At 39.5% G+C, this 22,554-nt stretch overlaps 1 protein-coding gene across 2 annotated transcripts in view; it reads left to right on the top strand.

The window, feature by feature from the left end:
• Positions 1–8,661: 8,661 nt before the first annotated feature.
• The window catches only part of nell2b (neural EGFL like 2b), a 43,689-nt gene continuing 29,796 nt past the window's right edge, over positions 8,662–22,554 (top strand). For both annotated transcript variants that reach the window (XM_046874389.1, XM_046874390.1), the window contains exons 1-3: positions 8,662–9,031; positions 9,212–9,340; positions 17,619–17,769. In XM_046874389.1, the coding sequence (XP_046730345.1) occupies positions 8,986–9,031; positions 9,212–9,340; positions 17,619–17,769 (326 nt within the window). In that variant the 5' untranslated portion in view covers positions 8,662–8,985. The remainder of the gene's footprint in view (positions 9,032–9,211; positions 9,341–17,618; positions 17,770–22,554) is intronic.

Here is a 22,554-nt window from a genome sequence, read left to right on the forward strand (position 1 = left end):
GTTGTGTTCTGAGCCCCCTGCTGTACTCACTGTACACATATGACTGTGTGGCCACTTCCAACTCCACAACCATCATCAAGTTTGCTGACGACACCATTGTGGTGGGCCTGATCTCCAACAACGACGAGATGGCCTACCTACAGGAGGTTAAAAACCTGGAGAGATGGTGCCAGGAGAACAACCTTCTCCTGAACGTCAGCAAGACTAAGGAGTTGATCGTTGACTTCAGCACGAAGCAGGAGCGGTCATACCAACCGCTAAACATCTGCGGGACTCCAGTGGAAAGAGTGGACAGTTTCCGGTACCGGGGTGTTCACATCACACAGGACCTGTCTTGGTCCTGTCACATCAACACCCTGGTGAAGAAGGCCCGGCAGCGTCTGTACCATCTGAGACGCTTAAGGGACTTTAAACTACCCTCTCAGGTGCTTAAGACTTTTTACACTTGCACCATTGAGAGTGTTCTGACGGGTAGCATCACTTCCTGGTTTGGGAACAGCACCATGCAGGACAGACGAGCCCTCCAGAGGCTGAACGTACCATCCACACCGAGCTCCCTGACCTGCAGGACATCTACGGCATGCGGTGCAGGACCAGAGCCAGGAAGATTGTGAAGGACCTCAGCCATCCCAACAATGGACTCTTTTCTCTGTTGCGTTCGGGAAAACGCTTCCGCTCCCTGAAGGAGAACACAGAGAGAATGAGGAGGAGCTTCATCTCGCAGGCCATTCGGTGTTTAAACCAGGAAACACCCAGGATCTAAAAACTGGCCCACTCTCTCCATCATCACCCTTTTTCCCCTGCACAATCACACTTTTCGTACTACGGCACATTATACACTGGACTTGCACAGCACAGTGCACTTTACATTTCATATTTTCTTTTTCATATTTATTTCATATTTTTTTATATTCTTATTTTTATACCACACCATTCCGCACAAAGACACTTTACACCACACCTTACTGCACACGGACACTCATGGACAATCAAAACCATGCCTAACTTGTTTACTGTTGTTTACTGGTTAACTGCACACTGCCATAAACATTTTCTGTGTACATTTTCTGTGTATGTATATATATATACGTATATATGTATATGTATGTATATATACATATATATTTATATATCTTTATATCTTTATTTATCTGCCTTCTTTTTCTTATTATATTTTTCTTTAAATTTTGTTATTATATTTATATTTTTATTCTCCTTTTTACCCTATTTTATTCCCTCATGCCGGACCGTCGTTAAAAGCATTTCACTGCATGTCGTACCCTGTATGTATGTGTATGTGACAAATAAAAATTTGATTTGATTTGATTTGATTTGATTTGATTTGATTTGTCTGTGGTGCTCTTCCTCGATATAAAACCATACTGTTGCTCACAGATGGTCACCTCTTCTCTCAGCCTGGCTTCCACTACTCTTTCCCATAACTTCATGGTGTGACTGATCAACTTGATTACCCTGTAGTTACTGCAGGTCTGCACATCTCCCTTATTCTTAAAGATCGGTATCAGCACACTCCTTCTCCATTCCTCAGGCATCTTCTCACCTTCCAAAATCCTGTTAAACAATCTGGTTAAAAACTCCACTGCATCTCTCCTAAACATCTCCATGTTTCTACCGGTATGTCATCTGGTCCAACCGACTTTCCATTCTTCATCCTCTTAATCGCTGCTCTCACTTCCTCCTTACTAATCCTATCCACTTCCTGCTTCACCATCTCCACATCATCCAACCTTCTCTTTCTCTTATTTACTTCGTTCATCAGCTGCTCAAAATACTCCCTCCATCTTCTCAACACACTCTCCTCACTAGTCAACACATTTCCCTCTCCATCCTTTATTGCTCTAACTTGCAGCACATCCTTTCCAGCTCGGTCTCTCTGCCTGGCCAATCAGTACAAATCCTTTTCTCCTTCCTTAGTGTCCAACCTCTCATACAGCTCCTCATATGCCTTTTCCTTGGCTTTCGCCACATCCCTTTTTACCTGCTGCCGCATCTCCTTGTACTCCTGCCTACTTTTCACATCACTCTGTCGATCCCAATTCTGTTTCTCCAACCTCTTTCTCCTTATGCTTTCCTGCATATCCTCATACCACCACCACGTCTCTTAATCTTTCTTTCTATTTCCAGATGTCACAACAAGTACCTTTCTAGCTGCCTCCCTTATCACTTCTGCAGTAGTTCCACAATCATCCAGCACCTCTTTACCACCACAGAGCCTCTCTCTGACCTCTTCCCTGAATCTCACACTACACTCTTCCTCCTTCAGTTTCCACCATCTTATTCTTCTTTCAGTCTTCACTCTCCTCCACTTCTTCTTCAACTTCAGAGCCATCCTTAAGACCACCAACTGATGCTGTCTAGCTACACTGTCCCCCGCCAACACCTTACAGTCTTTAATTTCTTTTGCATCTCATTCATAGAATATAGTTCACCTGTGTGCACCTTACAGAGGCTTTAGCCATGTTGTTAGCAAATCATTGCCCCTCTACTTCATGAGCACTAACATCTTGATGCTGGATCAGTAGATTTTTAAAATGTGGATCCAGATCGGATTATATCTGAACTATTCACCTCTTTAGCTTTATAAAGAGATATGTATCGGGCCCAATTCCAGTTTATCCCAGCTGTACATCGTACATGTATGATACGTTGGACGTGCAGCTGGGATGAGCGAATCTCTCCACTGTGAGATGCCCCACCCTCGCTAGTGCTCGACAGAGTAAAGTTGTCTCAGTGTGTATTTATTTCTGTTTCAAACAGTTTCAAACAGTAATTTAAGTGCCTTAAGCATGTGATTTGTATATATTGTAGTGAAATATCAAAAAGATTATCCAGTAGAGTTAATATAGCAGCTGCCAATTTTAGGTACAATGATTGTATATTATCAGGACCTGGTGGTTTGTTGAACATTTTTTTGGAAGTTTATTGGTGATCTGTTGAAAGTAAACTCTTTGTGAACTCTGTTTTATGTATGCAGAAAGGCTCAGCCAGAAAGTGAAAAAAGTGTATTATCATTTAATTATCATGATTTAATAAAATTATAATAAATTACTATTAATAATAATAATAATATATTCCATTAACCAAATCACAATAAAGTATTTTTGAACCTAAATTGACAATTAATGAATTTAGATTCCCCTGGCATACAACAGTCCATGCGAAGTTAGAACTGAAAGACCTGGAGTTGGCCAACCTCTTTTTGAGAAATTTCCTATTGCCATTAATAATGAGTGTTTGAATATAGACAGATCCACAATAAATTACATTAAGGGCTTCAGTTCTAACAGATCTATTATATTCAAATTATTTAATGCATTTTTATGTAATCTAACAAAAATAATTTGCTTAGTAATAACGTAATTTGTGGCTCAGTGTACCCTGAAGTTTCATTCTGGTGCATCAACAGTTAATGTACCGAATTTTGTTAATTTTATACATTAATATTTATAATATTACAATATTATTATATGTTTATAACATTTATAAAAAAATAGTATAATAATCTATTGTGTATTATATATTGCATTTATATTTTATTATTGACCGATAGATGGCAATAGAGAGTGGGAATGACGTGACACACTTCCAGAGCAATGTAATGGTGGGGTCAGCAATACCGTGTACGACCTCTAGGGGCACATAGATTTTGTCTTGAAAATGGACCCCACTGGGGGTGTCTAGACACAGTTTGGGAGGTGCTTGTATGGCTTTGCTGGTGGGGACCTCAATTTAGGTCCCCAAGGTGACATGGGTCCCCATGAGTCAGTGTGCATTCAGGTCAAAGTCCCCACCGGGATAGGAGAACAAGAACACACACTCACACACACACACACACACACACAATATATATATATATATATATATATATATATATATATATATATATATATATATATATATATATATATATATATATATATATATATATATATATATATATATATACTGTTAATTATTCATTATATAACACTTCTATAGTTTTGTTGTCTCCAATTTTATTAAATTATTTCCTCGTCTGGTACAAATTTTGCTGCAAGCACTTTTGACTGAATTAACTGAATTTGACTAATATAAGAATTTTAATTACGTTTCTGCCATTTCCATGGAAACCAGAAAAGCAAAATTCTATAGTGTATTTAATTCAATTCAATTCATTTTTATTTGTATAGCGCTTTTAACAATGAACATTGTCTCAAAGCAGCTTTACACAGATAATGTGGTGACACAGATAATGTGGTGTAGATGACCATGCTTCTCTGTAGAACTGGAGGTCCAGGTCACCATGGTCTTTTAGAAGTTGTGTAAGTGGAGTCATGATCCTGCACACAGTGATGCTGCTCTCAGCACTGAAACAGAAAAACTCCACCTGCTTCAGTGGTGCAGTACAATTACATACTTCACCTTCATCCAGCTGTTCAGCAGGAGGAAATAAAAACACTAATTTTTTACATCAATTAATGTCTGTTTTAACTGTAATGTCTTTTCTTTACCACACGATGGCAGAATTGCATATCTATCGTTCTCTTTATCACCCCCCCCTCTGTCTCTCTCTCTCTCTCTCTCTCTCTCTCTCTCTCTCTCTCTCCCTATTGTTTAAAATATTGTGGCAATATAATATAATCTCATATATAATATAATAATATAATATGTAGAAAGACAATTAAATATACAGTAATTGATCATAAAAAACAGCTAATTAAAGCAGAGCACAACTCATTCTGAAACTTTCTCTCCTTAAACATACAATAATCACATCACAAAACCAGAGGCGTCATACAGTGTAATTACAGTCCAGATGTTTCTCCAGCTGTCATGATAAAAAATCACATTAGGCTCATATGATGGCCAGAAGAAGTGAATTTTACTTTACACTTGAAAGAAATCAAGTAATGTCTGAAGAGCAAATCAGAACAACTTAAAGATCTGGTTCCCTTTTTATCTGTTACTTAAATAAAAACCTTATTACTTATTATTTCACTGCATTATTATTATTATTATTATTATTATTATTATTATTATTACTATTATTATTATTATTATTATTATTATTATTATTATTAATAGTATTATTATTATTATTATTATTATTATTATTATTATTATTAATATTATTAATATTGTCCCATAACAAAAAAAAGCTTCATCTGTTGGTCTCATCAGTCCATAGTTGCAGTCAGAACCCTGACATGAGTTTCCTCCAGAACACAGAACACTTTATATTTTTATATTCCATAAAAAAATCGTGTCCCTTTACGTTCTAAAGCATGAGAAGACATTACAGCTGTGTGTGAAATGAGATGCTTTTAACATAGCTGTATAATACACACAATTATACTTTACAATACATTTTAATAGGAACACCTGCACATTTACGCTCTTCCACACATCACACAGATTCAGTGCTCAATCACAGCAGCAGATTGTTTAGAGGATCACTGTGTTTAACACCGAACACTGCAGGATCATGTTTTCACTGGTTTGGATTCAGTGATCCTGCACTGGGTTTGAATTGTTCTGTGTTCTGATGCTGGAGGTGAAGAGTGACAGAGTTACTGTAACCTTCTTGTTATCACACACCAGTCTGAACCTTGTGACAAGGGCAAAGAGTGAGTGACAGATGCAGACATAAAAGCAGGCAAAGCTAAAAAAAGGCAAACAAAAGGACTCTAATGTGGACATTGATGGACATGAGCACACTACAGATGTCTGAGGTGGCCAAGGGCAAACAAGGGCAAAAAAAAATAGACAAAAAGACTGGGGAAAAAAGGCCATTTCCACCCTGAGAACTGCTGCTCACTGGATGTTTCATTCCCAAGAGATCAGCAGTGGATAAAATACACAGCCAAAGCCACATTTGTGTTCTGTGACGTGACCAGTAGGAGAAGCTCCTGAACTTTACCTGTGTAACTCCATCACTGAGCACGTGCTCACGTCTTCCTAACGTGTGTCTGCTGCATCTTTATTATCACTCACTTATCACTCTTAATACCTCAAAAAGAAATAATGATTCACGTCTCATTGCCTGGCACACTTCTGCCCTTTCTCTTCTTTCTTCTTTTCCTCCTCTTCCTTCTCCTCTTTCTTCTTCTCCTCCTCCTCCTTCTCCTCTTTCTTCTCCTCCTTCTCCTTCTCCTCTTTCTTCTTCTCCTTCTCCTCCTTTTTCTTTAAGCAGGAATAAAGCTGAGGTTCGATCCTCTGGTACAGCACGGTGTCGGTGCTGTTCTGATAAGTAAATGTGATCTGCTTGGTAATGAATAACTGTGCACTTGTTAGATAAGTGAACACGTGCTCAGGTAGTGATCTGAAGATGCCATCGCAAAGATCAATTATAAGCTGTGAAGTGTGTAAGTATGGCACAATCCACCTTCTGCTCCAAAAGCCAAAAAATCCTAAAAGTCCTGTGTAAATTTGGTGTGTGTGTGTGAAGAGACATGACAAGAGAAGAGTCTCAGTCTCCTGCATCTGTTCTGAAGACCCTGAGTCAGGATAGAGGACGCAGCTCCCCATGTGTATCACCTTTAATGCTGCCATCTGTCTGTGATGCCTCGAGCTGTAAGAGCAGGTGCTCGGGGGTGCGTGCTGATCACTCCGGTGATTAGAGATCACAATTCTCTCTCTCTCTCTCTCTCTCTCTCTCTCTCTCTCTCTCTCTCTCTCTCTCTCTCTCTCTCTCTCTCTCTCCTCTCTCTCTCTCTCTCTCTCTCTCTCTCTCTCTCTCTCTCCCTCTCTCTCTCTCTCTCTTGTCAGGGTGTAGATATCATTTCTCTCCCCACACTGTTTTTAAACATAAAGTGTAATTGCACTGGTTATTCGGTATTCCGGGGTCTCGGAGTGTGAAATGTGATAGTTGTGGGAAGGTGGTGTCTTTATGTATGGACCTTTCAGAAGGTGCATAAAAAGAGAAATGTAAAAGTTGAACATGGGCTTTAATTATTAGATGTTGTATTTGTGTATTAAATAGCGAACATCGCGTGTTTCTGCCATTCTTGCGTTTCACATCAGCACAGTTATTTGTTTCTGGTCTGCTCACATCACATCTGTAACATCTGCATTGTTCCAATAATAATGGAGATGCAGCAATAATCTCAATGTGCAGAATCCTACTAAAGATTTATAATAAGATCTGATGAAAAGAAAATACAGTGTTAAGACCTGATCTTAGATCAGATATTTCCATACAGATTGGATTGAGGTCAGATACCTTTTTTTTTTTTACTGACAGCAATAAGGAGTAAGCAGTAGATGAACCATGCAGATTTATTCTACATTGTGATTCCTCATGAGCTTGTGTGTGGTGTTTGTGTATGTCAGCGTGTTCTCCACAGTAACACCAGCGTCTTGTTTTCATTTCATTCCTCTGATTTCTGTGCAGGTCAGTATGGGGTGGATATGATCATTAAAGAGTTCAATAAAAGGGGGCAATGGCTCTGTCAGCATCATCTATCACTCTCTCTCTCTCTCTCTCTCTCTCTCTCTCTCTCTCTCTCTCTCCACACCCCCTCTCTGTGTGTGTGTTGCAGAATGTCAATGAGCTGTGTGTTTTTCTCTGAAAACTCATCAGCAGGTAACAGACGTGTGCTTAATTTCCTCTGATGGTGTTTTCAGTCAACAGTTGAACAACATATCGAATGCTCTTCAGTGTGTGTTGTAGCTGCATCAGGCCAGATGTTCATCATATCAAATTCTTATTTTATTAATGATGTACGTTACACATTACAGGTAGAATAAATCGATGCATGATTACAGTGCCTGTGTATAATATCAGAGGATTAATGTATATTATCAGTGTTTGGAGCTTCCTTCCACTCAGCAGGTAATAGTGTGGGAAATAACATGGATTATGGAGAAGTGAAGAGAAATCCTAAAGGAAAAACTCTTTGCCATTGCACAGATCGGACGTCTGATTCCATAGCAACATCAGACCGAGTACTTCTTTTTGTGTTGTGAAGTTAATAGTAGAGATGAACCCACTGACGTTGGTATTTTTGTGCTATGATGTCTGAGTATAAGATGTTCAGGGCAGAATTACGAGTGTCTATAAACCCTATAAACAGCTGTATATATTCATACATTTACTCATGATGTGTGTTCACCACTGTTACATGGTCATCACACATTCTGTGAGGGTTTGTATTATTCGGGGGGTTTTGGAGCTTGTAGTGGTTATAATGTGAATTGTATTGGTGTTAATGATGTAACCCTGTGGGACTTTACTAATGATTAGTTGTATTTTATTGGTGATGTCTAGTGGACACCATTAAAGGCCAATAGAGCACATTCGAGAACGTGTAAATCACATGTTGGTGTCTGATGGACACTATTTGGACACTATTAGAGACCATTATGACGTCACTGAGTCTCCGGGTTCCAACACTGGTGTGTGCGTGGTGTGATAATAATGACTGAATGGTTTAAACAAACACAGAACTGATTTGTTTTAGTGGTTTTAATGGGTTACAGCTGATGGTTTGTAATGGACTACTGAAGTGAAATAAACAAATCTTGACTGGACCATCAGTGGAAATGCACCTGATTTTATGGCTTTCTTCACCACGTCCCTCAGTCTACCGGAAGATGGCAGGAGTGGACGTGTGTGTGTGTGTGTGTGTGTGTGTGTGTGTGTGTGTGTGTGTGTGTGTGTGTGTGTGTCTCCCGTCACTCCCGGGCCGGAACGCCGTGCGGTGCACCTGCAGCTCTTCTCCTCCTCCCTCAGTGTGTGAGAACCGGACACTGAACACATACTGCGTTGTCCCCGGACCACACATGGTGTCTTTTGTAGCATCATTCCTTCCTTTCTGGTGTTCTCCTCCACCAAGTTTTTGTCCTGTTGGGATGCTCGTGCGCGCGCTTGCGCTCCGGAGTGCTCAGTAAAGGCGCGCCTCGTCGCTCGCGCACCAGCAAATGGACTAGACTTTATCATCATCATTATCATCATCAATTTTTTTTATCTCCCGGTCATCCACAATGGCTACACCCCAGCTTCTGCTTGCCGCCTGTGTCCTGGGATCAGGTGAGTGGATGAAATCGCGCTTCCGGTCACCTGTTATATAATGATACAGTGAATAAGATCTCGGTTCTGATGAGAACATCCTGAAGAACTGGGCTCCAGACTCACAATGGCTACAGTGTTATGTTTTTCCGTAGTGGTGTGATGTGCATGTTCCTCATGTGCATGTCTGCATCTTGACAGTGTGTGCTGTGGAGCTGGATCCTGCTCTGCACGTGGACATCCTGAAGGAGCTGAACGTCGGGAAATCTTTGGCAGGAGTTTCCTCAGTGCAGGGGCTCCACACGGACACCACTGCATTCCTCTTCAAAGGTATGAGTTCCTGTACAAGTGCATCTCCATTTCTCACCATCATCTCATCGCAGTCATACACTCACATCCCAGTCTCTTCATTCTGATCCTGAACATGAGCAGAAACTTCTCTACAAACCTCAGAATATAGACTAACATTAAAATTTAATAGTTTAATAAATAACATGCATATGAGAAATTATAGTGTTTTTATGTATCCTGCAATTTTAATAATCTGATTTAATAATCAGTCTATTATGCATGATTGCTTCTCACATAGGTACTTGTATGGTCCAAGTATGACCATGAAGATCACCTGATTTTCCTGCTTCCTCGACTCATTCTTTAATTGCATCAATCAGTAAATGTTTAAGATTTAATTTCATTACATTTGTAAATTTACAGAGCTGCTTTTTATTCTGGACACTAAACATCTGAGCAGGATGATCAGTTAGACCCATGGTTTGTTGGTTAGTGTGAACTGGAGTTTTTGAGCTGTTTGGAGATCAGGAGTGTTGATTAAGGATCTGAGAGAGACTCTGTTGCAGTTCGATTATATTCCGCCTCCTTCTCACTCTCGTTTATTACTAAACTCCACAAAAACACTGCAGTCACATATTAGGGTTTCATCTTCTGAAAATAAATGCTGCTGCTTAAAACCCATAACAAATCATTTCCACTGAACATGATCTTAAGATGGATTTCACGATTTGGCCGCAAGTATGTGGACACCAGACCATCACTCATTCTGATTTATTTTCCTGTTTTTCACAGTTGTTCTTTATTTTTCTTGTGAAGTCTTTCCACTAGATTTTGGGGTTTGGTTGTGGGAATCATCCAGTTTGAAATCATAGTGAGATAAGACACTGATGCTGAGGAGATGTTCTAGTTCATCCCAAATGCGTTCAGTGCGATTGAGGAGGTCAAGGTTTTGTGCAGGACTTGTTTTGCGTACAGCCTCATCGTCACGCTGAGTGATGGAACACCACAACCATGTGCTTTCAGAGAACCTGCAGGAAGTGCAGCAGACACGCCATGCTGAGTATTTACGGGTTGTAAATGTGCTGCGAAACTGATGCATAAGGTGAAAATCAGCCAGAGGACAGAGGCATAGTGCTGCAGACATTATGTTCCTGAAAACTGCACACATTTACTTTACATGACATCTCCATAAATTATTCACTGCGTACCTGAAAGGTCTGTGTGTACGTGCATTCGCTGCGCCGCTGTACGTCTGAGTTTTAGTAACGTTTTATAAGCCCCACCCCTTCCCTCTCTTTTTTTTGGGTTTGGGTGTTAAATGTCCAGCAGGTACGAACATTTCTCACTCTCATGATTACACACTTTATCTGTTTATTGTCACTGTAGCTGCTGAATAATTCATGTTCAGGTTACTGAATAATTCATAACAGCACTGTTTGAAGAAGATGTTTTCAGAGGAATAACTAAACAATCAGCTGAAGCCTGAACAGCTTTAACCTCAATGTTCATCATTCATCCTCATGGTCTTACAGACAGACAGACAGACAGACAGACAGACAGACAGACAGACAGGCAGACAGACAGACAGGCAGACAGACAGACAGACAGACAGACAGGTACGTTGGTAGAAGCAACCTGGACTCTGTGGTGTACTGAGATCTTGTAGGAGAATCTCCAGCTTGCTCCTGATGGTTGCAGTAATGTGAAAGTCGTGTATCTCCAGCTGTTTTCTTCTTCATATATCCCAAACATTGTTTTACTGTTTTCTCAATGTAGACACAGCAAACAAAGCTGTACGTTTCAGATCTCTGTTCCCCCTGAGCTTCTCATGACTATGCTTTTAAACAAATAAACCATCCATGAATCTCATAACTGTCACATGACTCTACAATCCTGTAACCTACAGTAACGACAGTGTTATTGAAAAATCAGGAAGTCCTGATTTTTCCCTGTTTAAAGGAAGAAATGGCCTAATGGCCACCAGGAGTCCAGCATCTCTACAATGCTGAATGAAGAGCTTCTCTAGTGTAGTATATGTAATAATTAAGATTCAGCACACCTGGTGACTTTTATTATCTTTGTGTTTCTGAAGCTCCAGGACATTCACCTGGCGAATGAAACGTCTGCTGTCTCCTTCACCTTGTGATACACTTTGTTTGCACTGATAAAGATTTCTGGGTTTTGTATAATAGAAGGTCACAATTTGATTTCAGAAATAGATTTGAACATGACATTGAAATAGTCAATCCACAGCAAACATCTGGCTGAAACGCTGCCAGGCTAAGCGTGCAGCTGCTTCAGGAATGGCACAGATCTGCTCTTCACATAATCTTCCTCTCTCATGAAATATGGATCATAAGAGCAGCTGAACAGCAGGCAGGCTGGTAAACAGGATAACAGCCACCTGTGCTGCTTCACAAGTCCATCCATTATTACATTTACTGACTGCTTTTACACACCAGAGAGAAAATTATACATCATTCTGCAGGTGAACAGAGCAGCAAAATAAAACACAGTGATGGAACATAAGATCAGTTCCACAGGAGCTACAAGTCTCGAGTCCTGAGCACCCAGACTCCATCAGCTGCATGTTCTCAGACAGGAGGAACGGTGTAGATAAATAAAGGGTCAAAACGATTTGAGACAAATCTGTAAAATATTGTTAAATATTAAGGATGAGAAACAGTAATGACAGTTCAATATAGTGTAACATTTGACCAGTAGTTGGCGCTGGGAATAAATATCTGGCACACACACACACACACACACACACACACACACACACACACACACATGGTAAACCTTCCTTTATTTTGGTGGTGTTTGGAGGAAGAATGAAGGGTGCATATCTCGTTAATTCCATGTTAATTGAAGCCGAGACGTTTGTTCGCTCTGGAATTGTGTGTGAATTATTTATCAGATGCAAATATGTGCAGTTTCATGAGAGGAATGTTGACGAGTTGCTGTTGGTTTTACATGTGAGTCATAAACGCCAGGACAGTCGAGTGCAGACCACACTACCATGCAGCCACCACCAGGGTTCTACAGGTTCCACAGACCATCAGAGCCACAATTAGCTGAAGAAAAAATGTAAACAAACTGTAAAACAAGCAAACAAACAAAAAAGACATGCGCATACATGATTTCAAATGTTCAATATTTAAAAAATGTAATATATGTGATATATATCTATTTTCTAGTTTTGTGATTTAATGCATCAGATTCAAGTTTGTTTCACGATGCATCGTTTTTAACGTATTTGCTTACACTTGCGATTTTATGTATAAATAATTACTAGTAGATGTTATTTACAGATGTGGTGAGAGAAGACATGCAGGTGATAAATTTGAAAGAGGCAGATGTAGAGAACAGGGGGGTATGGAGACGGATAATCCGCTGTGGCGCCCCCTAACTGGAGCATTCGAAAGAAGATCAAAAGAAGTAGATTTGCTCCATGTTTATTATTTAGAAAGTGACCAATAATTTGTGCCTAATATTTTCAAAACAGGTTCTTGAGCGCGTTTTCTCTGCACCGCAGCTGCTACGTGAATGAGGCGTGTTCTGAGAGTCGCATAAAATATGACATGGCAGAGGCAGAGCTGTAACTTCCTGGAGACACAACAAGAAAAGAACGTCTAGGTTTATTTCATCTTTTTTACATTTTTACACCACAAAGGTGTGTTTGTGAAAGAGGCCATGCGTTAGAAGTCTGGAGGGAAGAAATAAAAGAGAACTTTCCGCAGGTGGGAAGGTGGGAACTCAGTGGTAAAGGTTTTGGAATTGGGATCCGAAGGTCACAAGTTCAAATCCCACCACCACCGAGATCTCTGGATAAGGGCGTCTGCCAAAATGCCATAAAAGTAAAGAATTGCAGAGCATTGTATTTTTTCCATTGAATTACTTTGTGTTGAATCACATGGAAACTGGATCACACTGCATGGTAATAAGGGAAACATATAACATTGCATATATATATATATATATATATATATATATATATATATATATATATATATATATATATATATATATATATGATAGATATTTTTCCGGAATTATTTCCCGTCCCACATCCCTTCAAGCGCAGACTTTTATTCTATCATCAACATCAGTGTGTTCTCAGCTCATTCCTTCCTCCCAGACTTGCTTTATATTTTCCCTTTGTTTGTGGAACTGAATGACTATAAACCACAAACACCAGGGAAGAAATGGAGACTGTGGTTGGACTAAAGAAACATCACTGTGGTGGAAATAATATCTTGAGAGTAGTTTAGTGGACAGTGATGATGTATTGTATGGTGTATTCTGTGATTGTGATGGTCTGCATTGTTACCTGCTTCATTCTTTTGCTGAGCATCAATTTCAACTGTACAGTCTTACCTAAGACACACACACACACACACACACACACATAGACCCTGACCTTGCTCAGAAGGTCTACTACCCATTCTACTCCAGCATGGTTCTATAGCAGTGTCACCCGACTGCAGGTTCTGATCCAATCATGACATGTATTTTGATTTTGGGCCACATTTTTCTGTAGATTATGGTGAGCTGCCAAACTGAGTGATGAGATACAAACCGAGCCAAATGACTCAGAAGAAATGCTGCACAAGTGCCATGTTTGGATTGACAAAAAAAATCTGGATTCGAATGGTGGAATCACATACCAACATCACACACCTTCTGCCAACTCGTTTTCTGTTTATTCGTACAGTAGATGCACATTGTAATACAGAACCAAGTGTATTTTACTCCCATTAGCTCTCACAGGTGTGAAATCACACTCAGAGATGCTGCATGTGTTCTTTTCTAACTAATATGAACTAGTTATTTGGGAATAAAGGTCACATGACTCTCATTCTAATGATCTTTAATACACACCTGCCTGTGGTCCACAGGTGTTAACATTACGCTGAACAGAGAAATCAGCAGGCTGTAGGATCTGGTGTGAGAAGATGAGAACTCAAGTATATCTAGCAAATTGTGAATGAATGAAAGTCTATTTAAAATGGTGGTGTGTGTGCGTGTGTGTGTGTGTGTCTGCTCAGACCTGGAGTTCTCTAAATGCTGGGACTTGACACAAGTATACAATATGGTTTAGATCATTGGTCCCATTTTCAGATTATTGTTGTTGTAAAAAGTGAAAAAGTTGAACTGATTGACACGTTACAGAATAAGTGGCACGTTGACACGTTACAGAATAAGTGGCACGTTGACACGTTACAGAATAAGTGGCACGTTGACACGTTACAGAATGAGTGGCACGTTGACACGTTACAGAATAAGTGGTTTCCTCCAGTGATAACGATTTTAGACCAGAATTTTCCAGGGTGATTTTTATTCCCATCCTCCTTCAGGGACTTCAGTAAAAACAATGATGTTGATGACTTTTTAGTTGGTGCTTTTAGAACATGCTCAACTCCTGAACCTGAATAACACCACTGCTGCAACTTGGTACTGTAGCATTTGTCTAAATTGTAAATTTGACCAAGTAAACATAATAAATGTCTCTTGTTGGATTGTAATGCATTTTTTAAGGATTATAAATAAGTGACTAAGCTGCAGATCAAATTCTCATGACTGCAGAAGATTTCAGTCTCAAATCTGCCAACAGTGGTTCAACCTTCTCATTGGTGTTTGGGATGTTTTAGCACACAGACACTTCACAGCTCATCTCACGCTAGCAGGCTTTATGACCGATAGCTAGCATGAGCTATAATCCACAAAAAACACTGAGATAACTGTTCTGCATTCAGGGGAAAAGACAATTATTAATAATTGAAAAGTGCAAACATGATTTTTTAATGAATCGACTGAATGCGAAGGTCACAACAACAGCATGCTTCTTTACAGCTGTAAAGTAATGATGAGTTTACTCAGAGACAACTGGGCAAAGTCTTTTCTCCTGTCTGTCTGTCTGTCTGAACAAATAGATTAGATTCGGCTCCTCATTTCATTCAGTTTACAGGCTTATTAGGGCAGAATGTAAATAATGAGCAGAAGATCATTCTCCTGTGTGTGTGTGTGTGTGTGTGTGTGTGTGTGTGTGTGTGTGTGTGTGTGTGAGAGGGAACAGTAAGCATCTTTCGTTCTCTTCTTCTCTCCTCTCTCACATCGTTTCAGTGGATGTACCTGGTTGATATCAGCAGCTGGCAGAAGGTGCAAAAACGCAGCCTTTAGATTCGATCAGTTCAGATAAACACATGACCTGATTACAGTTTCTCTGTTTCATGGTGTGTGTAGTGATGGTCAGATCTCCATAAACAGTATATGAGAACCATTATATTGAATGTAGAGAGTAATGTATACACACTATATAGACCAAAGTTTGTGGACACCTGAGCATAAGATTGGTATGTGGATCTTTTTAATCATCTCGTTCCACATTTAATCCTCATTTACTGTTATAATGAGCTCCACTTTTCTGGGAAGATGTTCTGTTAGATGTGTGGAGATTTGTGCTCATTCAGCTACAAGTAAAGTCAGGTAGTGATGAAGGTGAGGAGACCTGGGGTGCAGTCAGCGTTCACATTCATCTTAAAGGAGTTTAATAGGGTTGAGATGAGTGCTTTATAGGTGGAGAGACGAAAAAATCATGACCAAAAAACAAGTGTAATTACAATAAAGGGAGTGATTTATATTCATTTATCACCAGAAATCTTAATTTTTAATGGTTTTACTGGTATTAGAGTTGGACTGAATGTAAATCCCATTTTGTTATATCATGTAGATTTTCTTTAATAAATAAATAAAATGTTTGAATGCTAGAATGTGGATTTCTTTGTGTGTGGTGCTGATTTTTAGAGCATAACCATTTGGACAGTGAGTCATACATTCAGATTTTCTCCATAGCATTTATCAAAGCTCCTCAGAGCCCAAAGCTGCTAAGGATAGCTGTCCATCTGCTGTACTTCCTTCTTCTAAACTCTTCACTGTTCAAGCATCAGCCCTCAGTACTGCATCCAAGCTGTCAGTCTTTTGTATTAAAGCTCCATCCTACAAGAACAAACAATTCAGTTCAGTTTTATTATATAACCAGTTTAACAGTGGACACGAAGGAGCCTTGCAGAAATCTGAGTATGGACTTGCATTTAGCCGTAATGAGGTGACAGTGGTGAGATGAAGCTCACTGGGACGATGCGAGGAAGAGATGTGGAAAGAGACTCAAAAGGAAACCCATCGCCATCTGAGTGACAGCAGATGTGCCATTATGAGTCACTGCTCTTCCACAAATGTTCTGTAAAGTCAAGCGGTGCTCTGAAATGATATTCACTTTGAGCATCAGGCTTTTTTTTATTTCATTAGTGTTTTTATTTGTACTGAATGAAGTTATCTACTGAATAACTGCGACGTCAGTGTACACTGTTTCCAGGAAGTGCAGCCGTATGCACGTGTCTGCGTTATGCATTGTCGTGCACGCAAAGCGAACTCCAGGAAGACACAGTGTGTGGAGGATGAACTGGAAGTGTCTTGCACAAAGCCCTGACTATCCTTAATTCTTCAACTGGAACTGGAACCCTGAGTGAACACCAGATCTCCTTACCTCCTCAACATCAGAGTCTGATCTCAATAATGCTCTCATACATAAACAATCACCAAAACACCCCAAAATCTAGTGGATCTAGTGGACATTCTCAGTTAATAATCAATGAAATGTGGAATAAAATTGAACAAATCTTGAGCCAGTGTAAGATGGAGCTGAGAGCAGCTACAATCACCATGCCATTGTTGTCCTCTGCATCAAGGTCACGTCACAGTGAGAGCATATCTGAGATGGGGTTATTAATGCACCTTACAGAACACATCCACCTCCATTCGAACCCAAGTTTAAATTCAGCTCATTGAAATGCAGGAAAGCAGCGCCGTCGTGTCCTGCTGAGAAATTCACACTCATCTATTCAACACTGCAGTAATAACATCTCATGTTCTAAATAAAACCTACATCCCAAATTCACCAATATCCAATTCCTCTACTATTTCTAAAGATCACAGGAACAATCATTCAGATGTAGGTGCAAGTTCTGGTACCAGTTAGGATTCTTTTTTAGGTTGTGAGTTTAGAGGAAACTTCAGACCCTGGAGCCATGTAGATATTACATTTCTCAATCATGACTTCATGGTTTATATAAAACTTTATTGCTTATTCAAAGATTAATGCAAACAGTTTTCAAATTACTGTAGTATAAGTGAGATCTTTTCTCATACTATTCTATTTTTTGCATTTGTGCTATAAACTGCATTGTTGATCCTTTTCTCTCTCTCTCTCTCTCTCTCTCTCTCTCTCTCTCTCTCTCTCTCTCTCTCTCTCTGTCAGGGACGAGGAGAAGTGTACGAGCCTCAGCAGGAGTTGCAGAGCGAATTCTGCAGAAGCTCAGAGGCAGAGAGGAGATCACCCTGCTGCTGACACTCAAACAAGAGAAATTCAACTCGGGTGTGTTGCTCTCCATCCATCATGGAGAACAAAGGTACATGCTGCACTGAAATCAGATCAATGGAAGGGGAAGCTGTCAAAAAATATCCTGATTATAGCAAAGCACCTGCAGTCCTACAGAAACTCAAACACCTACAAATACAGTTTCTGATGTACAGTATTAAAAAATCCTTAAGCAGTAAGATCTTATTATAAATAAACGAGTGCATGTGTAGCAGCACGCTAACAAATATATATACATTTCTTGTTATTCATTAATGCAATAATGAGTAAACTATTAATTAATCAGTTATTGATAAATCCAGCACTGTTTAGATTTAGCTGGTTTCTGTAATGCTAAAAAAACACAATTAGACCACTGCTAGTGTACAGTGTTAGCTAGCGCATTAGCTAGCTCCATTCATTACAACAGGTTCTGCCTTTATAAAGTCCCAGCTGTGATAAAAAAAAAAAAAAAAAAAAACGAATCTTCTCAGCTGTACGGACCTCCACATGCTGAGATTTACGTTGAAGATATGAGATTATTTATATTGTGTCACAATGCTGTAATACCGCTGTCAGTATTAATGCTTTTGTACACATGAGTATACATCAGAGCTTTCAGATCACTCAAGAGCAAAATCCAGTGCTGGAGAAGCGATCAGTGATCCCCTCCACATTTACACTGAGGGTATCAGCTGCTTTCACAGTCCACGTTATTTCACCAGACATGCTGACAGTGTTTAGAGTTAAAAAGATTCTAATCTCAATATAATTGCAAAGAAGCAGCATTTGGTCCAGGAAGGGCAACTTATCCAACCTACTTGTTACGGAGGAGGCATTTGATTTGGAAACAACTCCAACTAAACTGCAGTTCTGAGGCTGATCTTTGAGGTCACCAGCCTCCTCACTGCACATTCACAGAGAGACTGCATACACATTCATCATAACCCCTACAACAAGCACACCGAGCAGGAATTAAACGTTTGTGAAACCTTTCGTATTTTCAATATTTCCGCATAAACACGTCCTACAAGTAGACACGTTCTCTTTGTCTTATATTGGGTTTGTAGAAGAGACTAAAGAGATCAGATACAAGCTCTAAAATATCAGCTGAAGACCAACTGAACGGATTATTAATACATTATTCTGAATGCAATATAAAATAAATAGATATGAATTGGAGGTACACTGTTACAGCACTCACATTCTTACGGCCAGGCATGGAGCGTTCATGAACATCAAGCCCAGGGTGAAGCATCCACAGGATCTTTACATACTGCCTATGGAGCGTACGGCACGTGTTAGACCATAACGCAGACAATCACAAACAAATATTACACAAGCAAAAGCAATATATTAAATGTAACCAATAATGAACTGAAGTGATGTAGATAAAGTGGAGGAACTAGAGTATTTATAGCTCATGCTGACAGAGCTGTTTTTTCAGAATCTGTTTAAATAATTAATAATAATAATAATAATATAAATAATAATAATGATAATTAAACATGATACATGTGTGTGTGTGTGTGTGTGTGTGTGTGTGTGTGTGTGCGTGTGAAATGACTCTGATTTGGATCCAGTGACATTTCTTTGCTTCGACTTTAAGGTCTACATGAACATAACACAGCAGCTTAGGGATTTATAAAATATGTTTATAATGAGCTGATAAAAGGATGAGGTGATAAAGGGGTGAGGTGATAAAGGATGAGGTGATAAAGGGGTGAGGTGATAAAGGATGAGGTGATAAAGGGGTGAGGTGATAAAGGGGGGAGGTGATAAAGGGGTGAGGTGATAAAAGCGTGAGGTGATAAAAGCGTGAGATGATAAAGGGTGAGATGATAAAGGGTGAGATGATAAAGGGTGAGATGGTAAAGGGGTGAGGTGATAAAGCGGTGAGATGATAAAGGGTGAGATGACAAAAGGGTGAGATGATGAAGGGTGAGATGATAAAGGGTGAGATGACAAAAGGGTCAGATGATAAAGGGGTGAGTTGATAAAAGGGTGAGATGATAAAGGGTCAGATGATAAAGGGGTGAGTTAATAAATGAGTGAGGTGATAAAGGGATGATGTGATAAAACGGTGAGATGATAAAGGGTGAGATGATAAAAGGTGAGATGATAAAGGGTGAGATGATAAAGGGTGAGATGATAAAGGGTGAGATAATACAAGGTGAGATGTTAAAAGTGTGAGATGATAAAGGGTTGAGATCTTAAAAGTGTGAGATGATAAAAGAGTGAGATGATAAAGGGTGAGATGATAAAAGGATGAGGTGATAAAAGGGTGATGTGATAAAACGGTGAGATGATAAAGGGTGAGATGTTAAAAGTGTGAGATGATAAAGGGTGAGGTGATAAAAGGGTGATGTGATAAAGCGATGAGATGATAAAGGGTAAGATGTTAAAAGTGTGAGATGATAATGGGGTGAGGTGAGAAAGGGTGAGATGATAAAGGGTGAGATGTTAAAAGTGTGAGATGTTAAAAGTGTGAGATGATAATGGGGTGAGATGTTAAAAGTGTGAGATGATAATGGGGTGAGATGTTAAAAGTGTGAGATGTTAATGGGGTGAGATGTTAAAAGTGTGAGATGATAATGGGTGAGATGTTAAAAGTGTGAGATGATAATGGGGTGAGATGTTAAAAGTGTGAGATGATAATGGGGTGAGATGTTAAAAGTGTGAGATGTTAATGGGGTGAGATGTTAAAAGTGTGGGATGATAATGGGGTGAGATGTTAAAAGTGTGAGATGATAATGGGGTGAGATGTTAAAAGTGTGAGATGAAATGGGGTGAGGTGAGAAAGGGTGAGATGATAAAGGGTGAGATGTTAAAAGTGTGAGATGTTAAAAGTGTGAGATGATAATGGGGTGAGATGTTAAAAGTGTGAGATGATAATGGGGTGAGATGTTAAAAGTGTGAGATGTTAATGGGGTGAGATGTTAAAAGTGTGAGATGATAATGGGTGAGATGTTAAAAGTGTGAGATGATAATGGGGTGAGATGTTAAAAGTGTGAGATGTTAATGGGGTGAGATGTTAAAAGTGTGGGATGATAATGGGGTGAGATGTTAAAAGTGTGGGATGATAATGGGGTGAGATGTTAAAAGTGTGAGATGATAATGGGGTGAGATGTTAAAAGTGTGAGATGATAATGGGGTGAGATGTTAAAAGTGTGAGATGTTAATGGGGTGAGATGTTAAAAGTGTGGGATGTTAATGGGGTGAAGTGATAAAGAGTTGAGATGATAAAGCGAGGGGTAATGATTGGAAGAGAACTGTTAATTGTCATGTTTGATGGATAGATCATTTTCTTTTGCCTGAATATCTGATTGCAGGGGTCTTTGCTGTCATAATGACAGATTGGCAGATCAATAAAAAAATCCATGCAGATGTAATAATCCACACCCACAGTTAGAGAGCGTGAGAGTTTAATGACCAGGTGGATATATGTGTTCTAATGATTGGTTCCACACTGAGGTTTTAGAGCTGGAAAGATGGCCAGAGTCTCGAAATGGGTTTATGTTAATGATTCTCCAGGTCTTGCCGTTCATTAACGAATCTTCTCAGCTGTACGGACCCCCACATGCTGAGATTTACGTTGAAGATATGAGATTATTTATATTGTGTCACAATGCTGTAATACCGCTGTCAGTATTAATGCTTTTGTACACATGAGTATACATCAGAGCTTTCAGATCACTCAAGAGCAAAATCCAGTGCTGGAGAAGCGATCAGTGATCCACTCCACATTTACACTGAGGGTATCAGCTGCTTTCACAGTCCACGTTATTTCACCAGACATGCTGACAGTGTTTAGAGTTAAAAAGATTCTAATCTCAATATAATTGCAAAGAAGCAGCATTTGGTCCAGGAAGGGCAACTTATCCAACCTACTTGTTACGGAGGAGGCATTTGATTTGGAAACAACTCCAACTAAACTGCAGTTCTGAGGCTGATCTGTGAGGTCACCAGCCTCCTCACTGCACATTCACAGAGAGACTGCATACACATTCATCATAACCCCTACAACAAGCACACCGAGCAGGAATTAAACGTTTGTGAAACCTTTCGTATTTTCAATATTTCCGCATAAACACGTCCTACAAGTAGACACGTTCTCTTTGTCTTATATTGGGTTTGTAGAAGAGACTAAAGAGATCAGATACAAGCTCTAAAATATCAGCTGAAGACCAACTGAACGGATTATTAATACATTATTCTGAATGCAATATAAAATAAATAGATATGAATTGGAGGTACACTGTTACAGCACTCACATTCTTACAGCCAGGCATGGAGCGTTCATGAACATCAAGCCCAGGGTGAAGCATCCACAGGATCTTTACATACTGCCTATGGAGCGTACGGCACGTGTTAGACCATAACGCAGACAATCACAAACAAATATTACACAAGCAAAAGCAATATATTAAATGTAACCAATAATGAACTGAAGTGATGTAGATAAAGTGGAGGAACTAGAGTCGGAATTTATAGCTCATGCTGACAGAGCTGTTTTTTCAGAATCTGTTTAAATAATTAATAATAATAATAATAATATAAATAATAATAATGATAATTAAACATGATACATGTGTGTGTGTGTGTGTGTGTGTGTGTGTGTGTGTGTGTGTGTGTGTGCGTGTGAAATGACTCTGATTTGGATCCAGTGACATTTCTTTGCTTCGACTTTAAGGTCTACATGAACATAACACAGCAGCTTAGGGATTTATAAAATATGTTTATAATGAGCTGATAAAAGGATGAGGTGATAAAGGGGTGAGGTGATAAAGGATGAGGTGATAAAAGGGGTGAGGTGATAAAGGATGAGGTGATAAAG

Source organism: Silurus meridionalis, chromosome 18, assembly GCF_014805685.1.
Source record: "Silurus meridionalis isolate SWU-2019-XX chromosome 18, ASM1480568v1, whole genome shotgun sequence".
NCBI lineage: Eukaryota > Metazoa > Chordata > Actinopteri > Siluriformes > Siluridae > Silurus > Silurus meridionalis.